Genomic DNA, 19103 nt, shown 5'->3' with positions numbered 1-19103 from the left:
CGCTATATATATAAAGTATATATAGTGTGTGTGTGTAATTTAATTTAATTTAATTTAATTTACTTATTTTTGCCATTTACCATTTTATGCCCCATTTATTTACTTTTTCATAGATTATTTATTTCATGTTCGTATTAATTTATTGATGTGTTTATTGATTTATTTAATATCGACTAAACTGGCATGCCGTACATTAATTGAGGATCCACATTACAGTGCAAAAAAAGTGCGTTCTCTACCTGAAAGGAGCACATTAGGGACTCGTCCACACTCATCATGCCACCTGCGTTGTCAAACTCCCCGCAGTAGTTGGGGGCAGAGAATAGCGTCACCAGCTGTCGTTTGGCGAAGAACTCATAGCCGTCTTCAACAACCTGTGAGGTGGCAGGATCAGAGGTGAAACAATCAGTCAATTGCCAGAAAATTATTTGGCACCAACTCTGATCGTTGCTTACATTTTAGAGGTGCATTATGTATTCTGGAAAAAGGTACTTGTTGAGTCTCATTTCACAGTGATCAGATACAGGTGCTCTGGGTTGGTGGTTCAGTCTAACTACCAACCCAAGGTGGACAGTATTGACAACGTGGGAATGAGACTCAACAAATTAGTCCACTGGTAACCCTTATATGGCCAAAATTAAACCCTGACACACCAGCCTTTGGTCAATGTCAGGGGAGCATCTGTTACTCTAGTTTTTGCGGTGTGTCTTGCACGTTTGGCACTTGTCAGCCTTTGTTGGCTTTTGTTCAGCCGATGTGGTATGTTGAAATGTGTGTTCAAGTGCAACTTTCTGACTGAGAAACAGACAACATGAAGCATCGCAACAGTCAGCGTCCATCACCACGAGTTCTTTGATGTCTGTTTGGTGAGTCTCAGCCTGAAGCCATGTTTCTCAGGCCACAGATTTTAAGATTTGCTGGTAATAGCTTTGCAAATGTCAGTTTGCGAGGGTTTTTTATCTTCTATGATAGTAAACTGAATATTGCAAATTTTGGACTTTTGAACAGACTAAATAGTTTAATATCTCAACTTGGGCTCTGATCAGTTTTGGTGGACATTTTCTGTCAAATTAAACAATCAACAATATTCAGCAGATTAGTTGGACAGTAATTAAATTGATTTGGCTTGCCAAATGTTTAATTTACTGGAAATAACCAAAAACAGACATTCATATTTGTTTTTTTTGTTTATCTCAATTATTCATTGCATTATAGAAAACACATTGTGTATTTTAAATTAACAGAAAAAATGCCTTCATTTTTTTGTTTGTATCTTTTTTTTTCTGACACGTATTTTGATGTTTCAAGCATTCTCTGCACAGTCTGTGAATTTGTTAAATAAAAATGTTCCAAATGATTTTTTTGCCTTAAAAAAGTAAAGTTTTATTCTCCATGGTAATGTTTTTAACGCAGTTCTGTAGTGTTACCTGATGTGCTCGGCAGATAAGGTCCAGGTCGTGACGGTTGAGAAACTTGCTGACCACATCGGCCCCAAAGGTGAAGGAAACTCCCCGATCATTCTCCCCCCAGCCCTGGACGTCTTTGTCTGGGTCGGACCACAGCAGGTCACACAGCAAACCTGGAACAAAACATCAAGCAGTTGGAAGACAAACAGATAAGTCACACAGTCATTCACTGAAGAAGTGTATCAACACCATGTTCTGGTTATACTCAAAACCCAACTGCTATGTGCTACAGTATCTTGCTAGGGAAAAGTGTAGGAATTTCTCTCTGACTCTACCCATATTTTCCTCTTTGTAAAATAAATAATTTTCATTTTTCACTATAGGTCTTGATAAGCCATGAGACTTATGTATGTATAAGGACCAGGGCTTAATATATCAGTACTCATTACTTTTAACTTATCAACCAAAATAACCCAGTACCAAGTAATATTGGAGCCTCTCCAGTCTTCTCCACAGAGTATTTATTGAGTCTGCAGTTCAGGGTGCAGAGACTCCACCAAAACATTTCAAAGTGTAGCCATACGACACCTGTGGCGTCTGGTGTCATTTTAGGCAACTGAATGCTACTATTCATGATGTCACAGTGAAGTTGACCTTTGTCCTTTTGGATATAATGTCTCATGACTTCATAATTTTATCTTATTAAATTTGAACTCTCATAATTAGGGTATGAATTCTTGAGTGGGAAATGTGTTTTGTGAGGTCACAGTGACCTCAACCTTTGACCACCAAAATCAGTTCATTTTTGAGTCCAAGTGGACATTTGTGCCAAATTCCAGGCGTTCCAAAGATATCACACTGACCAGGGACGGACCTACCCATCTACATAATGCCTCTGGCCAAGGCTGTTGCTGGGACAGAGGCATAAAAAAGTATTGTGCTGATATCACTTTAAGGATACTGGTATTGTAATTTTTAAACAATAACCACCCCTGGCCGGTAAAATACACAGCACTACACTACAGACCAAACAACTTTATTAAAAAATATCTCTGATTTACCTTATGTACCAGTTTAGTGCTCGCAAAAGGATTGATTTGACTCGTGCCGAAATAATAGCATTATTTCTACAACACTGCAAAAATTTAACTTAAGAAAGTAAATTGTTGCTGTTATTATTCCAGTTTTTAACTTTTATTCTCTAAAATGATAAATCAGTATAACATTAGCACATTACATTTTAGCACTAATTGTAAGCAGCAATCTATAATAATCGAGCAGTGCAGACATATATAGAAACTTCAACAGCTTGTAAAAGATACAAATTGATCCAGATTTTGTCTCTTTTTTTTTAGTAACACAAAGCAACAGACCTGTGTCCGGGACATCAGTTGGTCTCATAATGCGCCGAATTTGTTCCATGGACTGTAGATCAGGTGAGAGCCCTGAGGAGAACAGGTGATTGTACTGTAAGTGACAAACATTACAGAAATATATCTAAAATGGCAATTTGTTGACTTACAGATAATGTACTAATGTGGAAAAAATATAATTTAAAAAAAGTACTTTCTCAATAGCATCATAATGTAATAAATGACTTAACATCACAATTACCACCTGTAGTAACTTTTACATGTATTTTAAAGTTATTCCATAATGAAATAGAAAAATCATAAAAAATGAAAAAATACACGAATCATTCCCTAAAAATACTATATCATTAAATATTGCTTACATAAAATATTACACCCCAAAATAATAATGAATGCTGACACATGAGATAATCACCAATCTTAAGCCGTGTATAGGCACAATTTAATTAGACAGAGACATGTATTATCTGAATTATTCAGTGGTATATCAGCGTTGTTTCACAATAGATGCTTCACAAACCTCCATGGCAGCAGAAAATCTTCTCATCAATTATCGCAGCAATGGGTAGACAATTAAAACAGTCTGTGAAGGTCTTCCAGAGCTTTATGTTGAACCTTCGCTTGCCTGTGAAAAAAAAAAAAATTAGAAATGTTACGAAGAACAAATTAGAAAATAAGACGTGTAAAAGAGGCCTTCAACTAAATAATACTGGATTTCTAAATTCAGATTTTATGTTTCTTCTTCTGTGTTTCTGCAGTGGGATAGCTCACAATAAGGACCGTAAACAGTATGCACCCACAAGTTTGTTTTTACTTACACTCATCGTAGAAGCCGTAGATCCGATTGATGGAGGCACACTCGTGGTTCCCCCTGAGCAAGAAGAAGTTTTCTGGGTATTTGATCTTGTAAGCAAGCAGCAGGCAGATGGTCTCCAACGACTGCTTCCCTCTGTCCACGTAATCCCCCAGGAACAGATAGTTGGCCTCTGGAGGGAAGCCTCCATACTCGAATAGCCTCAGCAAGTCTGTGTACTGTCCATGGATGTCACCTGGAAGAATATATTCATCTTTATTTTTATCTTTTCAAACCACGCACAATAACTTGATCCATAAAGGTTGTCTGTAGCCATCAGCATTAAGGTTTTCTCATCATTATTGTGAACAATAAGTCACACTAGAGTATTAATGTAAACAAAAAAAAAAGAAAGGCTGTTGATAGGGGCTGTTCTCACCGCAGATTTTAAGAGGAGCCTCCAGTTCAAGCAGGATCGGCTGACTGAGGAAAATCTCTCTGGACTTAATACAGAGCCCCCGCACCTCAGCCTCTGACATCTGTACGACCTTCCCTGGACGACATCCTCGCACTGCAAGTCAAAAGTACAAAGAGGTCAACAGGTCAAAGAGGTACAAAAAGGTCAACAGTCCAATGTTTTTTTGGTGTTTTTTTATGGAGCTTTTATTTATGTCAAATGATATAGATTTTTAAAGTTTTCACTAATACTGTTATATATTGTATACAAGAGTTTTTCACAATATGATTTGTGTGTGTGTGTGTGTGTGTGTGTGGTGCTACGGTCTTGCAGAATACAAAAAGTTTTTTTTTTTAGTTGAACAAATATTTTATAACTTTAGTTGGAACTTTAAACCAATGGCAGTACATGTAAAAAGAAAATCAGACCAAGGTATACCTTAAAACCCGCTGCAACCCCACCAACTGTATACCACGGAGAAATGTCAGGAAGGTATGGAAAAATAGATATTGCCCAAGCCTTGGGTGGTATCTATTTTTAGGACAATTAACATGACAAAGTGATCAGACCATTACACATCAAATTCTACATGATAATGGCCCAAGCACATTTTCAGATTGTAAGCTAAATCAATATTCTGACAATAAAAAAATGTCAGCTCATTTAAATATATATAATTGAAGAGTCTGAGTTATAGCTTAAAATAAGCATTTTGTACATTTCTCAACTAATTCTAAGTAACCTGCCTGTTTCACATTGATATTTATGAGCATTACTGATGTTAACAAGTGTATTTAAAAAAATCTTCCAGAAACATAGATTTAGTTGTTGCCTACTGTTAGTTCTTGAATACAAACCAATTACTCTTGAGTCGTAGCATGTTTTAATTATGTTTATTTCTTGGCAATATCATGAGGGCATGAGAGCTGACCATTGCATTAGCTTTGCAACTGGGCACACATGCCATTTACACCAGTCAACATTGGATTGTTATGAACTGGCAAGTCCAGGACGGAACAGCTTGTTGGCTCAGCTGGAAGTGAGTGAGTAAGGGTTGTGTGGTCCAAGCAGGACAAAAAGTCTAGAGGGCAGCTTCATGGCAAGAGTAAACAACATTCAGTAATGTCTTAGCATTGGCTATAGCTGTTTGGTGTGGCAAAAGCATCTAGCAGTGCAGTCTCATCATGGTGGACCTATGGCATAAAAAAATGCTCATTCTTGAAAATGTATATGCTTTAATATTCAAAAAATATTTTTTTTCATACTGTCAGCCTTAATATACCCCCTCTTTCTGAAACACCCTGTTTTTCACACTGTGAAACATTCCGCCAGGAAATACAAAGGGACCCATTTAGCATGTATATGTTTCAGGTTTTCAATTATTTATATACTAGGCTGTACTTGTGACATCACAAATTCACAGAAATCCTGACTTTAAAGGCACGGTTTCTGAATCCGGGCTGTGTGTGGGTTTTTTGTGGATTGAGTGTTTTGATACTTTCACAGTATTTATATAGCATCTATACTTGCCTTATATTCAATAAGACAAGGAAATCTGACTTTTATGATACGGGACCTTTAAGACTTTAAAAAAAGAAAATTAAATACTTGCAAAATATGACAATGAATGCAAATTCAAAATTATACAAAGGAAAATAATATTACAATAAATTCAACTAATTCATCATCAGTTTCAAATTAAAGAGTTTTTTTTTTTACAGTGAGGCACCATTAATTTGTAGTTTTATAAATCTAAAAATTTCTTTTGCAGTTTTTAAATGGACACATTAAACTGTAATTTGTAATGGGAAGCATTAAAAATAGGTGTTTTCCTAAATGTGATTTTGAGTTAAATGTATAATGTCATTATCACCAAAATTTCCAGTTTATCCTTTATAACCAGTCCAATCCAAATGCATGCTAACACTCCTTACTTTTAACTATTTTACCATTTCTTTACAGTATATCTGGGAATGGCAGTAAGAAAAAACATGTTTTGTCATTTTAATATGTCTAAGGAGCAAACGTTTGTCTAAGTCTAAAGAATTCAAAGGATATGAAGCCGTATTTGTAGATAAATCTGAAATGGCTAACAGTTATTATCGGTCTAGTGATTTCCTCCGTAAGGGAGGTGTGTCCGGGGTTGTAGCCGACTTGCTAGCCACCTGCCTTGCCAACCGTTGCCAATGAGAACCGTTAATGTTACTTAGCAACCACAGAATTCCATAGTTCTGTCTCCGTCCGCTGCATTAAAGATAAAACACTAACCTGCCGGACCCCGCTACCGCTACTCGGCTAATCTAGCCGTTAAAAAACGCTGTGTTACTTAACTACTTAAACAGACCTAGCCAGCACTATATCTGGCATATTTTTTGCGCCAATCTCTTTTTTTACGCACAGTGCCAGGACTAACCAGTAATCCAGTGTTGGCGAATAGGTAGCTACAAGGGACCGTGACATCATAGTAACGCGTAGTAACGTCTACATTCACTCTAGAGCAGAGAGTTTTTAACGCAGCCGTTAGCTACGGGGTTGCTGGTTAACACAGATAGCGAGGACCGCGAGATGCTAAAATGATTTTTTTTTTAACATGTCCCGAAGTCACTGCTTGTAAACACAAACGTACGATCCAGTCGTGTTCTTGACAAAGGACACAGAAAGACAGATTATCACAGGGTTGCCCTACCTTCCAGTAGTCGAGAGATGAGGCTGTCAACGTTCAACTCGCTTTCCGCCATGTTTCTGATACTCACAGAGGCAGGCTGCCGGGCAAAATTGGCCCCACGTACTGACTTGTAGGCTGAAAAGAGGTTTAGCCATACTAGGCATGCACATAGGCACAATACATCAGTGAGGCACAATACATCAATGAGGCACACAAGTTGCCAGCAGTGAATATAACGAAGTTAATTTACCTCAATTGAAAGTACTGCACTTAAGAGCAATTTAGAGGCACCTGTTTTTATTTGCATGTTTACTTTAGGTTGCTTGTAATCCATTAAATTTCAGAGGAAATGTATTTTAAAGTTATTCCATAATGAAATAGAAAAATCATAAAAAATGGCAAGGCAATTTGTTGACTTACAGACAATGTACTGATGTGGAAAAAATATGATTTAAAACAAAAAGTACTTTCTCAATAGCGTCATAATGTAATGAATGACTTAACATCACAATTACCACCTGTAGTAACTTTTACATGTATTTTAAAGTTATTCCATAATAAAATAGAAAAATCATAAAAAATGAAAAAATACACGAATCATTCCCTAAAAATACTATATCATTAAATATTGCTTATATAAAATATTACACCCCACAATAATAATGAATGCTGACACATGAGATAATCACCAATCTTAAGCCGTGTATAGGCACAATTTAATTAGACAGAGACATGTATTATCTGAATTATTCAGTGGTATATCAGCGTTGTTTCACAATAGATGCTTCACAAACCTCCATGGCAGCAGAAAATCTTCTCATCAATAATCGCAGCAATGGGTAGACAATTAAAACAGTCTGTGAAGGTCTTCCAGAGCTTTATGTTGAACCTTCGCTTGCCTGTGGAAAAAAAAAATTAGAAATGTTACGAAGAACAAATTAGAAAATAAGACGTGTAAAAGAGGCCTTCAATATAATATACGTTTTTCTCAACTAAATTTATAAGGGCTATTATTTGATTGTATTTTTAAAAATAAAATTAGAAAATATAATAATAGCAATAGGCTAATTATATTAACAACAACAATAATACTAATTATTATTATTATTATATATAAAGTTATGGTAAAGAATTACATATGTAAGTCTATATAGTACTATAAGTCTATCTTTTTTGTATACCATGAAAAATGTCATATGAAAGATCATAAAAATGTTATTGAAAAAAAATCACAGTATGGTGTGAAATAGCAGTCTAATGCTAAGGGGAGGGCATTTGGTCAGATACTTAGTTGGGGACACTAATTTTTGGTGCCCACAGTGAAACTGTGCTGATTGTATAGATCGTCTGTGCTGCCAGGGGAAAGATGTGTGTGAAGCATCCATGTTTTCACAGACATTGGTGTAAACTCTAAGTGCAACTTGAGTGGTTCGCAGAGGCATACAACTGCGAGGTGGTAAAGTTTTTCTATTATTTTATGCAGAGTATGTCTACTTTACATGGCCTACGTTGGATGGGCTTTATCTGAAACTTTCTCCTTCATGTTCTGAGGATTGGGGTAAGGGCTGGAATGAGTGTCTGTGTGGTGAAGGGTCAATTAGAGAGGGTATATGATCAATTTGAATGTAGCCAATATTATGTGTAGAAGAAAATGTATTACCTAATAGTTTTAGTTTGATAGTATATTATTGTTCCTCCTGTTCACTAATAAAGCGCCTGCAGTTTTGTATGACATCTGCTTTGTGCCGAGACAAACTATTCCTGGTTGAGCTGAAGGAAGTTTTCTGCCATCCATGATTTTATATCTAAAATACAGTTAAAAAGGGCATCAATTGGCCCTGAGTCATCAGGAGACACGGCAATGCACAACTGTGTATCATCAGCATAACTATGGAAGTGCATGCCGTGCTTCCTGATGACGTTTCCATGTGGCAGCATGTAGAGATTAAAAAGTGTCTGACCTAAATTTGAACGTCGAGGAACTCTGTAGTTTATTTAATAACTTTTTGATGAATGTTCTTCCAAAGTGACATATATCTATGACATACATATCTGTGAGATAAGATTTAAACCAGTTAAAAACAGTACCAGAGACGCTAATCAAATTTTGAGGTATTGAGAAGAATAGAGTGATCTACAGTGTCAAGGGCAGCACTTAGGTGTAGTAAGACCAGTATCCATATTTGACCTGAGGTCTTTTACAACTTTGACCGATGCTGTCTCAGTGCTGTGGTTTGCCCAGAAATCGGATTGATATTTATCAAACATATTGTAGGTGTTCATAATATCATTTAATGATCAAAAACAAGCTTCTCTAAAATCTTACTTAAAAATGGCAGATTGCACACTTGTCTGTAATTACTGAGAACTGAGGGCTCCAAGTTGTTTCTCTTCAGAAAGGGCTTAACCATAGCGGTCCTAAAAGCAGTGTCGAAAACACCTGTCTGAAGAGAATAGTTTTCAATATTAAGAACATTTTCATCTAAAAATAAACTGTTTTAAAAATGGATGTGGGTATGTGATCTAGAAGGAGGTTGCTGGTTTTAAGTGAGAAACCAGCTTTCTTAGCATCTCGGCAACAACCAGGACAAACTTCTCTGGTGTTTCCTCACATAAAAAAAGGTTCTGGGGTGCCAAAATTCATAGACTGTGATTGACATACATTCAGTCTGATAGTTTCTATTTTATCGCTGAAGTGGGCTGCAAAATCTTCACATGTGAAGTTAGTTGAAACACTGCTAGACGTGATTAAAAACAGGGTTTATTAAACGATCAATAGCTGAGAAGAGGATTTTTGGATTGTTCCAGTTGTTATTTATCAGTTTTGAAAATGTTCTTGTCTCTCTTGTTTAATGGCCTTATTTTAGATACTCAGTTGTTCACAGAACATCTGGTAATTGGTTATTAATTTATTCTTTCTTCATCTGCTCTCTGCTACTTGACATTTCCTCATTAATTTTTAATTTCATCATTCTTCCAGGGAGGTGTTGGTTTGGTAGTGACCTTTTTCAGTTTTAAAGGGGCCACTGTGTCGAAAGTTGATCTAAGTTTGCTGTTAAAATTATTTATAATAAAGGAAACAAAGAGAGGGTAAAAACAAGAGGTCTCACATTTAAAAGCACCATATTCAGAGTCATTGGTGAGATTTTCTTGTGATGTGGTTCAGCTGGTGGGTTGTATGAGCACAGAGGCCTGAGGTTATTAAAATTATTAAAATTCACTCCATTTGAGGACTTCCGGTTAAGGCGGCCATGTAACAAGACGTGTTTTTGACCGCTCCGCTGTTCGTGCTATATTCTTGCAAAAATTTATACTCTATACCGCATATTATAGTTTGCATTGTCTATGGGGACGAAATAATGCCTCCTAAAGTAGCTAAAGTCAATCAAGAAACCAGCGAGAAAGTAAAACAGCCAAAGCTGACGGACTCTGACCTTGATGAGACCCAGAAAGCTAACGCTAGCAATAGCACCCCTCCCGCAACTACGATGGTGGAAATGGGTGAGGATAGATCCCAGAGCAGCAAAGTGGATGCAATACTATCCATAGTTACTGCCATTAAAAGTGATTTGGACAACATTCGGGAGGATATTAAAGACTGCGTCGGCCGGGTGACACAAGCTGAAATGCGCATTTCTAGCAACGAGGACGAAGTTGAAACCCTGCGGGCTAAAGTTGACACATTGGAGTCGAAGCAGAAAACCTTGGAGGACAAAGTAATGGACTTGGAGACACGTTCAAGACGAAATAATGTTCGGCTTATTAATTTGGCTGAATCTACAGAGGGAAGAGACCCATGTAAGTTTTTGGAAAAGTGGCTACCGGAGGTCCTGGGCATCACTCTACAGAACCCGGTGCTCATAGAAAGGGCGCACCGAATCGGACCACGGAGAGAGGGCAACGCGACGCCCCGCACACTGATAATGAGATTCCTCAACTACAGGGATAAGGAGGCTATATTAAACGCAGCAAAGGCTAAAGGGGACATTCAATACGAAGGACAGTGGATCCGGCTTTATCCGGACCTTGCCGCAGGTGTGCAGCAGCTCCGGAAACGGTTTGACTCTGTTCGGGAAGATCTGCGTAAACTGGGACTGAGACACGGCGTGACTCACCAAGGGAAGCTACTGGTGACATACCAGGAGAAGACTTATTCCTTTATGTCCCCGGATGAGGCACGTGTGATGATAAACAAGATTCAGAAGAAGGGAGAAGACAATAATATGATGGACTGAAATGACCTTCTGTATCAGCAGTGAGTAATCCTAAATTACTGTGTTAAAGTGAAGAATGGACACTAGTTTTCATAAGCCGAGCTATATTTTCGTTTATTATCTGTTTGATGTCTGCACAAAGCCAAAGAGATTGTATTGGTGCCTATGGGCATTATTGCGTATATCTTTAGGATGTAAGACGTTTATATAATGAAGACTGACTTTTCATGCAAATTACTCTATAGATGAGCGGTAAAGAGTAAACAATTACTTCCAGTTAAGCTGAAACAGCAGGGTTGTATGGTTTTGTCTTGGTTAGAGTAGAGTGGTTAGACTGCTCCTCACATAGTGTGGAACAGCCACACGCACTAACGGGAGGTGTAAAGAGGAGGGAGGGTTACCTGCAGAGGTGGGGAATGGGGAGGGGGTTTGTTCCGGTTGGACGTGTTCTTGTGTTGGGCCATTATAAGCTTCTTAGAAAAAATGTTGTTCTATTTTTATGTGTCATTTACTTGGATGAGCGAGGTAGCATTCAACTTTTCGTTAAATTTAATTTGAACGGTTAAAATGGTACATGGAAAAGATATTAATTTTGTTACATGGAACTGCAGGGGACTTCAGAGTTTTAAAAAGGTAAAGCAAGTCATGACGAAGTTAAAGGACATGGACTCTAAAATTATACTTCTGCAAGAGACACATTTAGTGGAGGAGGATGAAAAAAGGGTTAGGAGAAGGTGGCAGGGTGGTGTATATACAGCAGCATTTTCTTCCACGGTCAAGAGGAGTGTTGACTCTAATACATGAATCAGTTCCATTCTGTGTCTACAATGTTATTAAAGACAAGAGGGGCAGATATTTGCTCATTCAAGGATCCATGTTGCTAGAAACTTAAATTTGGTAAATGTGTATGCAGCCCTAACTCAGATGACTCAGGGTTCTCTGAGGACCTGTTTTCTTTTGCTTGCAACACTGCGGGTAAATATCTAATCGCTGGGGACTTTAACTGTCACGCTTGCTCCGAGTTGGGATAGGTCTACAGGTACAGACCAATCTCATAACAACAACAGATTAACTATAAAAGATTCATGAAAGATTTACAATTGCTTGACATTTGGAGAGAATTACACCAACAAACCAAAGTTTACTCATGTTACTCTGCAACATATCAGACATACTCACGGATTGATTATTTTTTTAATCTCTTCTGATTTATTATCTAAGGTAAAAAAATTGTTTATCGACAATATTGTAATTTCAGATCATGTACTCCGTTCTAAGCTTAGTTTATAGGGATGAAACGATATGTACTGATCCACCTAGATGGCGTTTTCAGCATAAATGGTTTGCAGGATGAGGGAGTTTGTCAATTATATAGGGGAAGCAAATAGATGAGTTTTTCAAATAAATACTAACCAAACATCAGCATGTACAAAGTGGGATACCTTTAAAGCATTTTCTTAGAGGGCACATTATTAGTTATATAGGTTATAAATCTAAAAAGCAAAGCAGGATAAACTACACTTGGAAAACAAAATAAAATATACCCAAAAGAAAGTCTTTGAAAAAAGTGATCCTGAAGCCGAAAAGGAATTATTGCTTTTAAGGCGGAATATGGAAACAATCAAGTTTCAAGCAGCATCCAGTCTTTTAAAGGCTGAAACAAACGTTTATGAACAAGGGGACAGAGCAGGAAAACTATTGGCGTGGCAAATTAAACAGTTGGAAACCAAAATATCAATAACGTCAATTGTTGACAAAGGCCAAACAATAGTAAATCCAAAAAGATATCAATGATGCCTTTGGGATTACTATCAGAAATTATATGAAGCCAAAAAAACTGTAGCTTACAGGACATTAATGTTGCGTTAAACAGGTTAAATATCCCAGTCATTTCAGGCGATGCCAAAGCAAACTTAGACTTAGAAATAAGTAAAGAGGAAATAGCACAAGCCATTGATGGAATGAAATCAGGTAAACAAGCAGGACCAGACGGTATTCCTGCAGATATTTACAAAAATTTAAGAGATAAATTATTAATACCACTTCTAGACATGTTTAAAGAAACATTTGAAAAGGATGCACTCCCTGATACTTTAAATCAAGCATTAATTATTCTCCTTCCAAAACCGGGTAAACCTGCTAACAAGTGCGAGAATATGAGACCTATCAGTCTTCTCAACTCTGACCTTAAAATTGTTTGTAAATTATTAGCAAGGCGGATTCAAAAAATACTTCCTGACATAATAAATAAAGATCAGAATGGCTTTGTAAGTGGGAGACAAGGGTTCCATAATGTAAGACGGGTATTAAATATCCTTTATTATAAAAAAGAGGAAAAAGATACGGCTCTCCTGTCACTGGATGCTGAAAAGGCCTTGATGGGGTTGAATAGCCCTATCTTTTTTAAGGTTCTAGAGAAATTTGGAATGGGAAACAATTTCATAAAATGGGTTAAGATACTTTATAGTAAGCCTACAGCAGAAATTTTAACAAACAAAATTTTTCCAAGCCAATAGAAATCAAAGAGAGGTTATGGAAACAGGGATGCCCTCTCTCCCCTGCTCTTTTTCTTTAGCAGTTGAGCCATTTAGTTGACTATTGGTGCACACTCTCAGATTTGTGGAATTACTATAGGCCCCACCGAACATAAGATTTCTTTGTTTGCTGATGATGTGATCTTGTTTTTGTCAAGGCTCAGCTCTTCAATCCCGGCAGTGTTGGAAGTAATTCAGTTGTTTGGAATTATCTCGGGCTATAAAGTGAACCATACTAAATCCTCCATTTTACTGTTAAATACAACAGAACGAGCAAATCCTGCTCCACAAATAACACATTTTAATTTTAAAATAACAGAACAATTTGAATATTTAGGGATACAGATAGTGCCAGATATAGAGCAGACTGTTAAAATTAATTATGAAAAAATAAAAGAGGAAATTAATAATTCAGTTGACAGGTGGATGAAGTTGCCTATATCGGTGATGGGAAGAGTTAATGTTCTCAAAATGACCATACTACCAAAGTTGTTGTATCTATTCCAGAATATTCCTTTGCCTCCTCCTTCTGATTTCTTTAAATGGATAAAACATGTTGTAACCAGTTTTATTTGGAACAATGGTAAACCAAAACTCCGTCTCTCCCTCCTCTATTTGCCATTTGATGGGGGGGTTAAAATGCTAATTTTTGTGGTATTACTGGGCTACACAACCCGGCTCTCTGACATTCTATTTTTCAGAAAAAGTTAATCCACACTGGGTAGAGAGATGGAGTCACATAATTTAAAATCACCTCCTCCATCATTTCTATATTCTGACACGGCAAAAAAAATGCTTAAACAGATCAGAAATCCGATTCTGAAACACATGGTAAAAATCTGGAATGTTGTCAGAAAATACCTGAATGAGTCAAACTTTTTGTCACAGTTTAGCCCAGTTTGGGGTAATCAGTCATTTATACCTGGGAGGGCAGATGTAACATTTAAAATATGGGCATCAAGGGGACTGAAAACGATTTGTAACCTTTACCTCCACAGTCAGATGTTTTTATGTCCTTTGGGGAACTACAATCGAGGTTTAATTTGGACAGAAAACACTACTTCAAATATTTACAGTTAAGTTTTGTCAATACCAATCAAGGTGGTCTTAATAAGGTTCCTCATACACAACTGGAAAAATTGTTTATAAAGAATGCTTTAAGGAAGGAATATTATTTCAGACTTTTACAATTTGTTGTTATGTAATACATCAGAAAATTCGACAAAGAAATTAATTTCTTGGAACGAAGACCTATCTGCCAATATCAATGAACAGGATTGGGAAAGGGCATGCAGTAAAGTCCATACAATGTCAATTAATAGTCGCTTAAGGATATTACAATTCAAATGGCTAATGCGTATATATACAACACCTGTGAAATTAAATAAGTACAATAGGAACATACCAGATATGTATAAAATGTGGCTTAAAAGGTACGTTAATACACTGCAATGTAGAATGTGGCCTAGTAAAAATGTTTTGGATAGAAGTGAAAAACGTAATTGAAAAGATAATTTTAAAACAGATCACGCTGGATTCCAAATTATTTATAATGGCTATATATCCGGATAAACATAACTTTAGTAAAGCAGAAAGTACCTTTATTGATTTCAGCTCATTGATAGCAAAAAGATGTATTGCTTTAAATTGGAAAAATATGAATGGACCTGGCACTTCCCAATGGTTAAAACAGATGTTAACTAGCCTACCTTTGGAAAGAATAACGTATATTCATAAATCAAAACAACATGTATTTGAAAAGATTTGGAGGCCCTTTATTGACTTTATTAAAGGATTTGGATGTTTCTGATGACCTGACCAATTTTGAATCCTTGCAGCCATGCACTGTATCTAGTGATGATTACCTCCTAAACTCCAAAGAAGTAATGTTTGTGAAAGGCCCTGTTTTATTTTGTTTTATGATTTTTTTTTGGGTTTTTTTTTTTTTTTTATTGTTTTTTTTTTTTTTTTTTTTTTTTTCTATATTTGGTCTATATATTTGTACAAAACATGTGATACTGAACTACTTTGTAATTACGAGTATAATTGAAAATTGTTTCACTTTGAAAAAAAACATAATAAAACATTTATGGAAAAAAAAAAAAAATTCACTCCATTTGATCTTTAGGTGTTCTGTCTGGTGGTGATTATGACTGGGATTATTGAATGGTTACTGGACGGTTACTGGACGTGGGTTTACTGCAGGGGGAGCTAGAGGTGCTATGGAGGGTAGTGGAGGGTGTACCTGGGTCACGTGAGGTCGGTAGTCAATCACGTAAGGCTTTGGATGATGACAGTGAACTCTGACTCTGCATTGTTTCAGGATGTTAAAATGACCGATAAAAAATTGTTTTTTTTTAGATCTCCGACTGTTGCTGTTGAATATCAGTGGTGCCCACGTGAACTACCAGCGAGGCGTGTGCCTCCAGTGCGCCACGGATCTCGTCAGCTAGGCTATGTCGTTGACGGTGGCGCCGGGGAAACACAGAGTGGTGAAGGATTGTGTTTTCATGTGCCTGATGATAGAGTCTCCGATGATGACTGTGGTGGGAGCAGACCGAGAACCTGGAGCGGGACCGCGGTGTGGTGGAGGCAGCCGAGGGCTCCGGTTTGACCGCGACTCTCCGGTGTTGGCGTGGAAGAGCGCCTGTGTGCGGAGCTCCGCTGCGTGTGTTGAACAAGTGGAGGAGAGTCCTGCTCATCCTTCAGGATCGCCTTGTTGGAGAGGCAAATATCCTGATCTGGACAGGATGATGGTCGCCGTGATCGCTCCGCCCGTGAAGTGGATGAAGGTGGAGGACGGTCGGCCAGTTCTGGCGGACTGGGGCGAAGGGGCTCCCCCCGGGGAGGACCCCCTGAGCGTCTGCCGACGGCCTTCGGCAGCATCCTGTGGCGGTTCTTCGTTGTGATGGAGTGTGCAGCCCGACCAGTGGTGGGGTGTGCACGTCGGTGACGGTAGGAGCCATAGGTGCAACGCCAGGATGGACCGGAGCCAAATCCACCAGAGAGGTGAAGCGGTTGGAGAGGGTTAAAGGACTGAGGAAGAGAAACCCTCCTTACAACCACATCACGGCCACAACGCTCAACCTCAGTCCAGGACGGCTGGGGCGGCTTAGGACTGGAGCTGTGAGCCAGGCCCATGGGCTTAGTTCTCGTGGCAGTCTCAGTGCTGTGGTGTCCGGGTTCAGTGGAGCAGTGGTGATGGTGGTGGTGCCCACTGTCTCTGCATCCATCTTTCCCATGGCCGACCGGCTGATCTCCGCTGCTGGACCTTCAGGGACGGGCAGTCTCAGAGGGCTTACATCAAGGTCAGACAGGAAAGGGTTGCCGCAAAAGCCGAGACTATCAATGACACCGGACATGAAGGTGATTGTGCCACCGGGACAGCAAGACTGGCAAATCGGGAAAAGGAGATACATGTTGCCTGGGCGGTAGCAACAGAAACAAAGCTCTCCAACAGCTGGCCTTTTTTCGAAGCTCGGACTTAAGGCGCTGGATCTTAATTGTGAGTATTGGTGTTTGCAGGCAACACACTCACCATTTTAGTGGAGTTCCTTCCAAGCATTAAACGATCGTTAAAATGTGAAACTTGAAATGACATAAGAGTAATCCCAAGGATAGCTAAAAGAGCTGTATTAAAAACAGGTTTTGTTGGGCGCTAGGAATCGCAAATCGCAAGTTGCTTTCACTCTTCCCTGTCTGCTCCAGCAGAGGCTAGCGCATTAAACAGGATTTAAGTCCGATAACAAGAATCCTTTACCGGGCTTAAAAAATATGTTTGAAACAACCAGGAGCTGAAAGTGTATCAACAAAATTTTGTCAAAAACTATTTAAAACCGGATAAAAAGTCAAGTCGTGGCAGGGCCTCTGACAGGTAGACAAGACTGACACATGCGCAACAAAAAAGGAGTAGTACACTGGGCTATGTCGTCCAAAATTATGAAAAAAAAACGTCATAATATAGTATGTCTTCCAAAATCATGAAAAAAGTCAGTATAGTATGTCCTCCAAAATTAAGAAAAAATACATAGTTAAGTATGTTGTCCAAAATCACTAAAAAACATTATAGTATATATGTTGTCTGAAATCATAAAAAAAAAACATCATAGTATAGTATGTCGTCCAAAATCATAAAAAAACCCATCATAGTATAGTATGTCGTCGGAAATCACGTAAAAAAAAGTCATTGTATAGTATGTCGTCCGAAATAACTAAAAACTCCATAGTATAGTATGCCGTTTGAAATCATGGAAAAAAAAGTCATAATATAGTAAGTCATCCAAAATCAGGACAAAATCTCATCATATAGTATTTCTCTCGCAATTATGAAAAAACAGTCACAGTATAGTATGTCGTCTAAAAATGTCTGAAAACGACATAATATAGTATGTCGAGAGACATCAGATTTTGACAGGTCAACACAACGTATGAAAACATCACATAATAGCTTGTCAAGACACCTCAAATCATACAATGACGAAAAAGGCCCAAAATGTCATATTATAGCATGTTGGAAAAATGGCTGAATACAACATTTTTTTTTCTACATGCTAAATCATGATTTTTTTCCACTTTGCATACTATGACGTGTCTCTATAAGTTATAATATGTCGTTTTCAGGCATCTTTTGGACCTGTCAAAATTTGACATTTTTGAACATACTAAATTGTGACATTTTGGTTTTTTTTCACTTTGTATAACATGACACGTCTCTTCAAGCTATTAGAGCTATTGTAAGTTGTTTTCAGGTATTTTCTTGACTTGTCAAATTTTGATATTTTTGCGACATACTGTACTATGGCGTTTTGGCGATTTTTTCATCATGCTAAATTATGAAGTTTATGGCCTTTTCCCCACTTTGTATACTATGATGCAGGTCTACAAGCTATTAAAGCTTTTACATGTTGTTTTCAGGTACTGTCTTGACCTTGACCTTGACATTTTTCAACATCGCCTACTTTTTACGGGCACTGGCGTTTCCCTTGGTTGTCCGTGAGTTTGGGGCTTGTGGCAGTCAGTTCAGTTCTACAGTGTGACTGGGGACGATGTTGTCATCAGGTATTCACCACGTCATCGGAGACTCCCACCTGCGGCTGGTTCCTCCTTTCCACGCCTTCCTCCCTTTTGACGAGTGCTTGCTCCAATCATGTTTTCCTGATGACTATTTAAGTCAGTGGCGGCTGTGATTTGATGTGAGCAGTCCGCCTCGGTGCTGTGTCATTTATGTAATTGTTGTTTGCTGTAGGTTGTGTTGTTCAGCTCAATTGTTGTACATGTTGACTGATAGGAACCACTCGAGTTGTAAAAGGAGCTGGGCTATAGAGTAGTTTTGTGTTTGTATCTTTTGTTAATAGTAGCCTACATACTGCCGTTGCACCGCACCGTAGTAAAACTCTGTATAGCACACTAGGTTTTATGGGTGGCTGCATCTCTGTGTTTTCTTGGTTAGAATAAAAGAGCAGTGCAGACAGGTAAGCTATTTCTGAGTTAGATCCCTGTTAGATGAAACTGTGGGTTGGATTGGGTAGATACAGCTTTCTTTTGTTTGTTTTAGTATTTGCTTTCACCCTTCGCCCTCTCCTTGTGTTGACATTGCCAGCTGCTGCTGTTTTGCAAAAACAACTAAACAATAAACGGCTTTCCAGCCTTTTTGCCACCACA

General features: G+C 38.1%; 2 protein-coding genes across 4 annotated transcripts in view; one reads left to right on the top strand and one right to left on the bottom strand.

Moving 5' to 3' along the window:
• LOC121955123 (serine/threonine-protein phosphatase PP1-beta catalytic subunit-like) overlaps positions 1-6833 on the bottom strand; it is a 9503-nt gene extending 2670 nt beyond the window's left edge. Inside the window, exons 1-7 of the mRNA XM_042502938.2 lie at positions 6716-6833; positions 4012-4143; positions 3598-3828; positions 3300-3404; positions 2780-2851; positions 1428-1579; positions 240-374 (exon numbers count right to left, since the gene is read on the bottom strand). Of these exons, the coding sequence (XP_042358872.1) occupies positions 240-374; positions 1428-1579; positions 2780-2851; positions 3300-3404; positions 3598-3828; positions 4012-4143; positions 6716-6767 (879 nt within the window). The 5' untranslated portion in view covers positions 6768-6833. The remainder of the gene's footprint in view (positions 1-239; positions 375-1427; positions 1580-2779; positions 2852-3299; positions 3405-3597; positions 3829-4011; positions 4144-6715) is intronic.
• On the top strand, positions 4026-19103 carry LOC148186880 (uncharacterized). Of its 3 annotated transcripts, none has more exons than XM_088089043.1 (3): positions 4026-4166; positions 15804-16947; positions 18357-19103. In XM_088089043.1, exon 2 carries the CDS (start codon positions 15899-15901, stop codon positions 16349-16351), a length of 453 nt encoding a protein of 150 aa, XP_087945169.1. In that variant the 5' UTR covers positions 4026-4166; positions 15804-15898; the 3' UTR covers positions 16352-16947; positions 18357-19103. The 3 variants fall into 3 exon arrangements, with proteins under 3 accessions (XP_087945169.1, XP_087945167.1, XP_087945168.1); XM_088089041.1 differs by having other exon boundaries at positions 4042-4183; XM_088089042.1 differs by having other exon boundaries at positions 4053-4193.

The sequence above is a fragment of the Plectropomus leopardus genome, chromosome 16, assembly GCF_026936395.1.
Source record: "Plectropomus leopardus strain MGB_pleo_1.0 chromosome 16, ASM2693639v1, whole genome shotgun sequence".
Classification (NCBI taxonomy): domain Eukaryota; kingdom Metazoa; phylum Chordata; class Actinopteri; order Perciformes; family Serranidae; genus Plectropomus; species Plectropomus leopardus.
This window is presented reverse-complemented; position numbering and strand designations above follow the sequence as displayed.

What these genes read in the sequence shown, in the direction of transcription:
- LOC148186880 (XM_088089043.1), top strand. Translation starts at nt 15,899, where the DNA reads ATGTCGTTGACGGTGGCGCCGGGGAAACACAGAGTGGTGAAGGATTGT.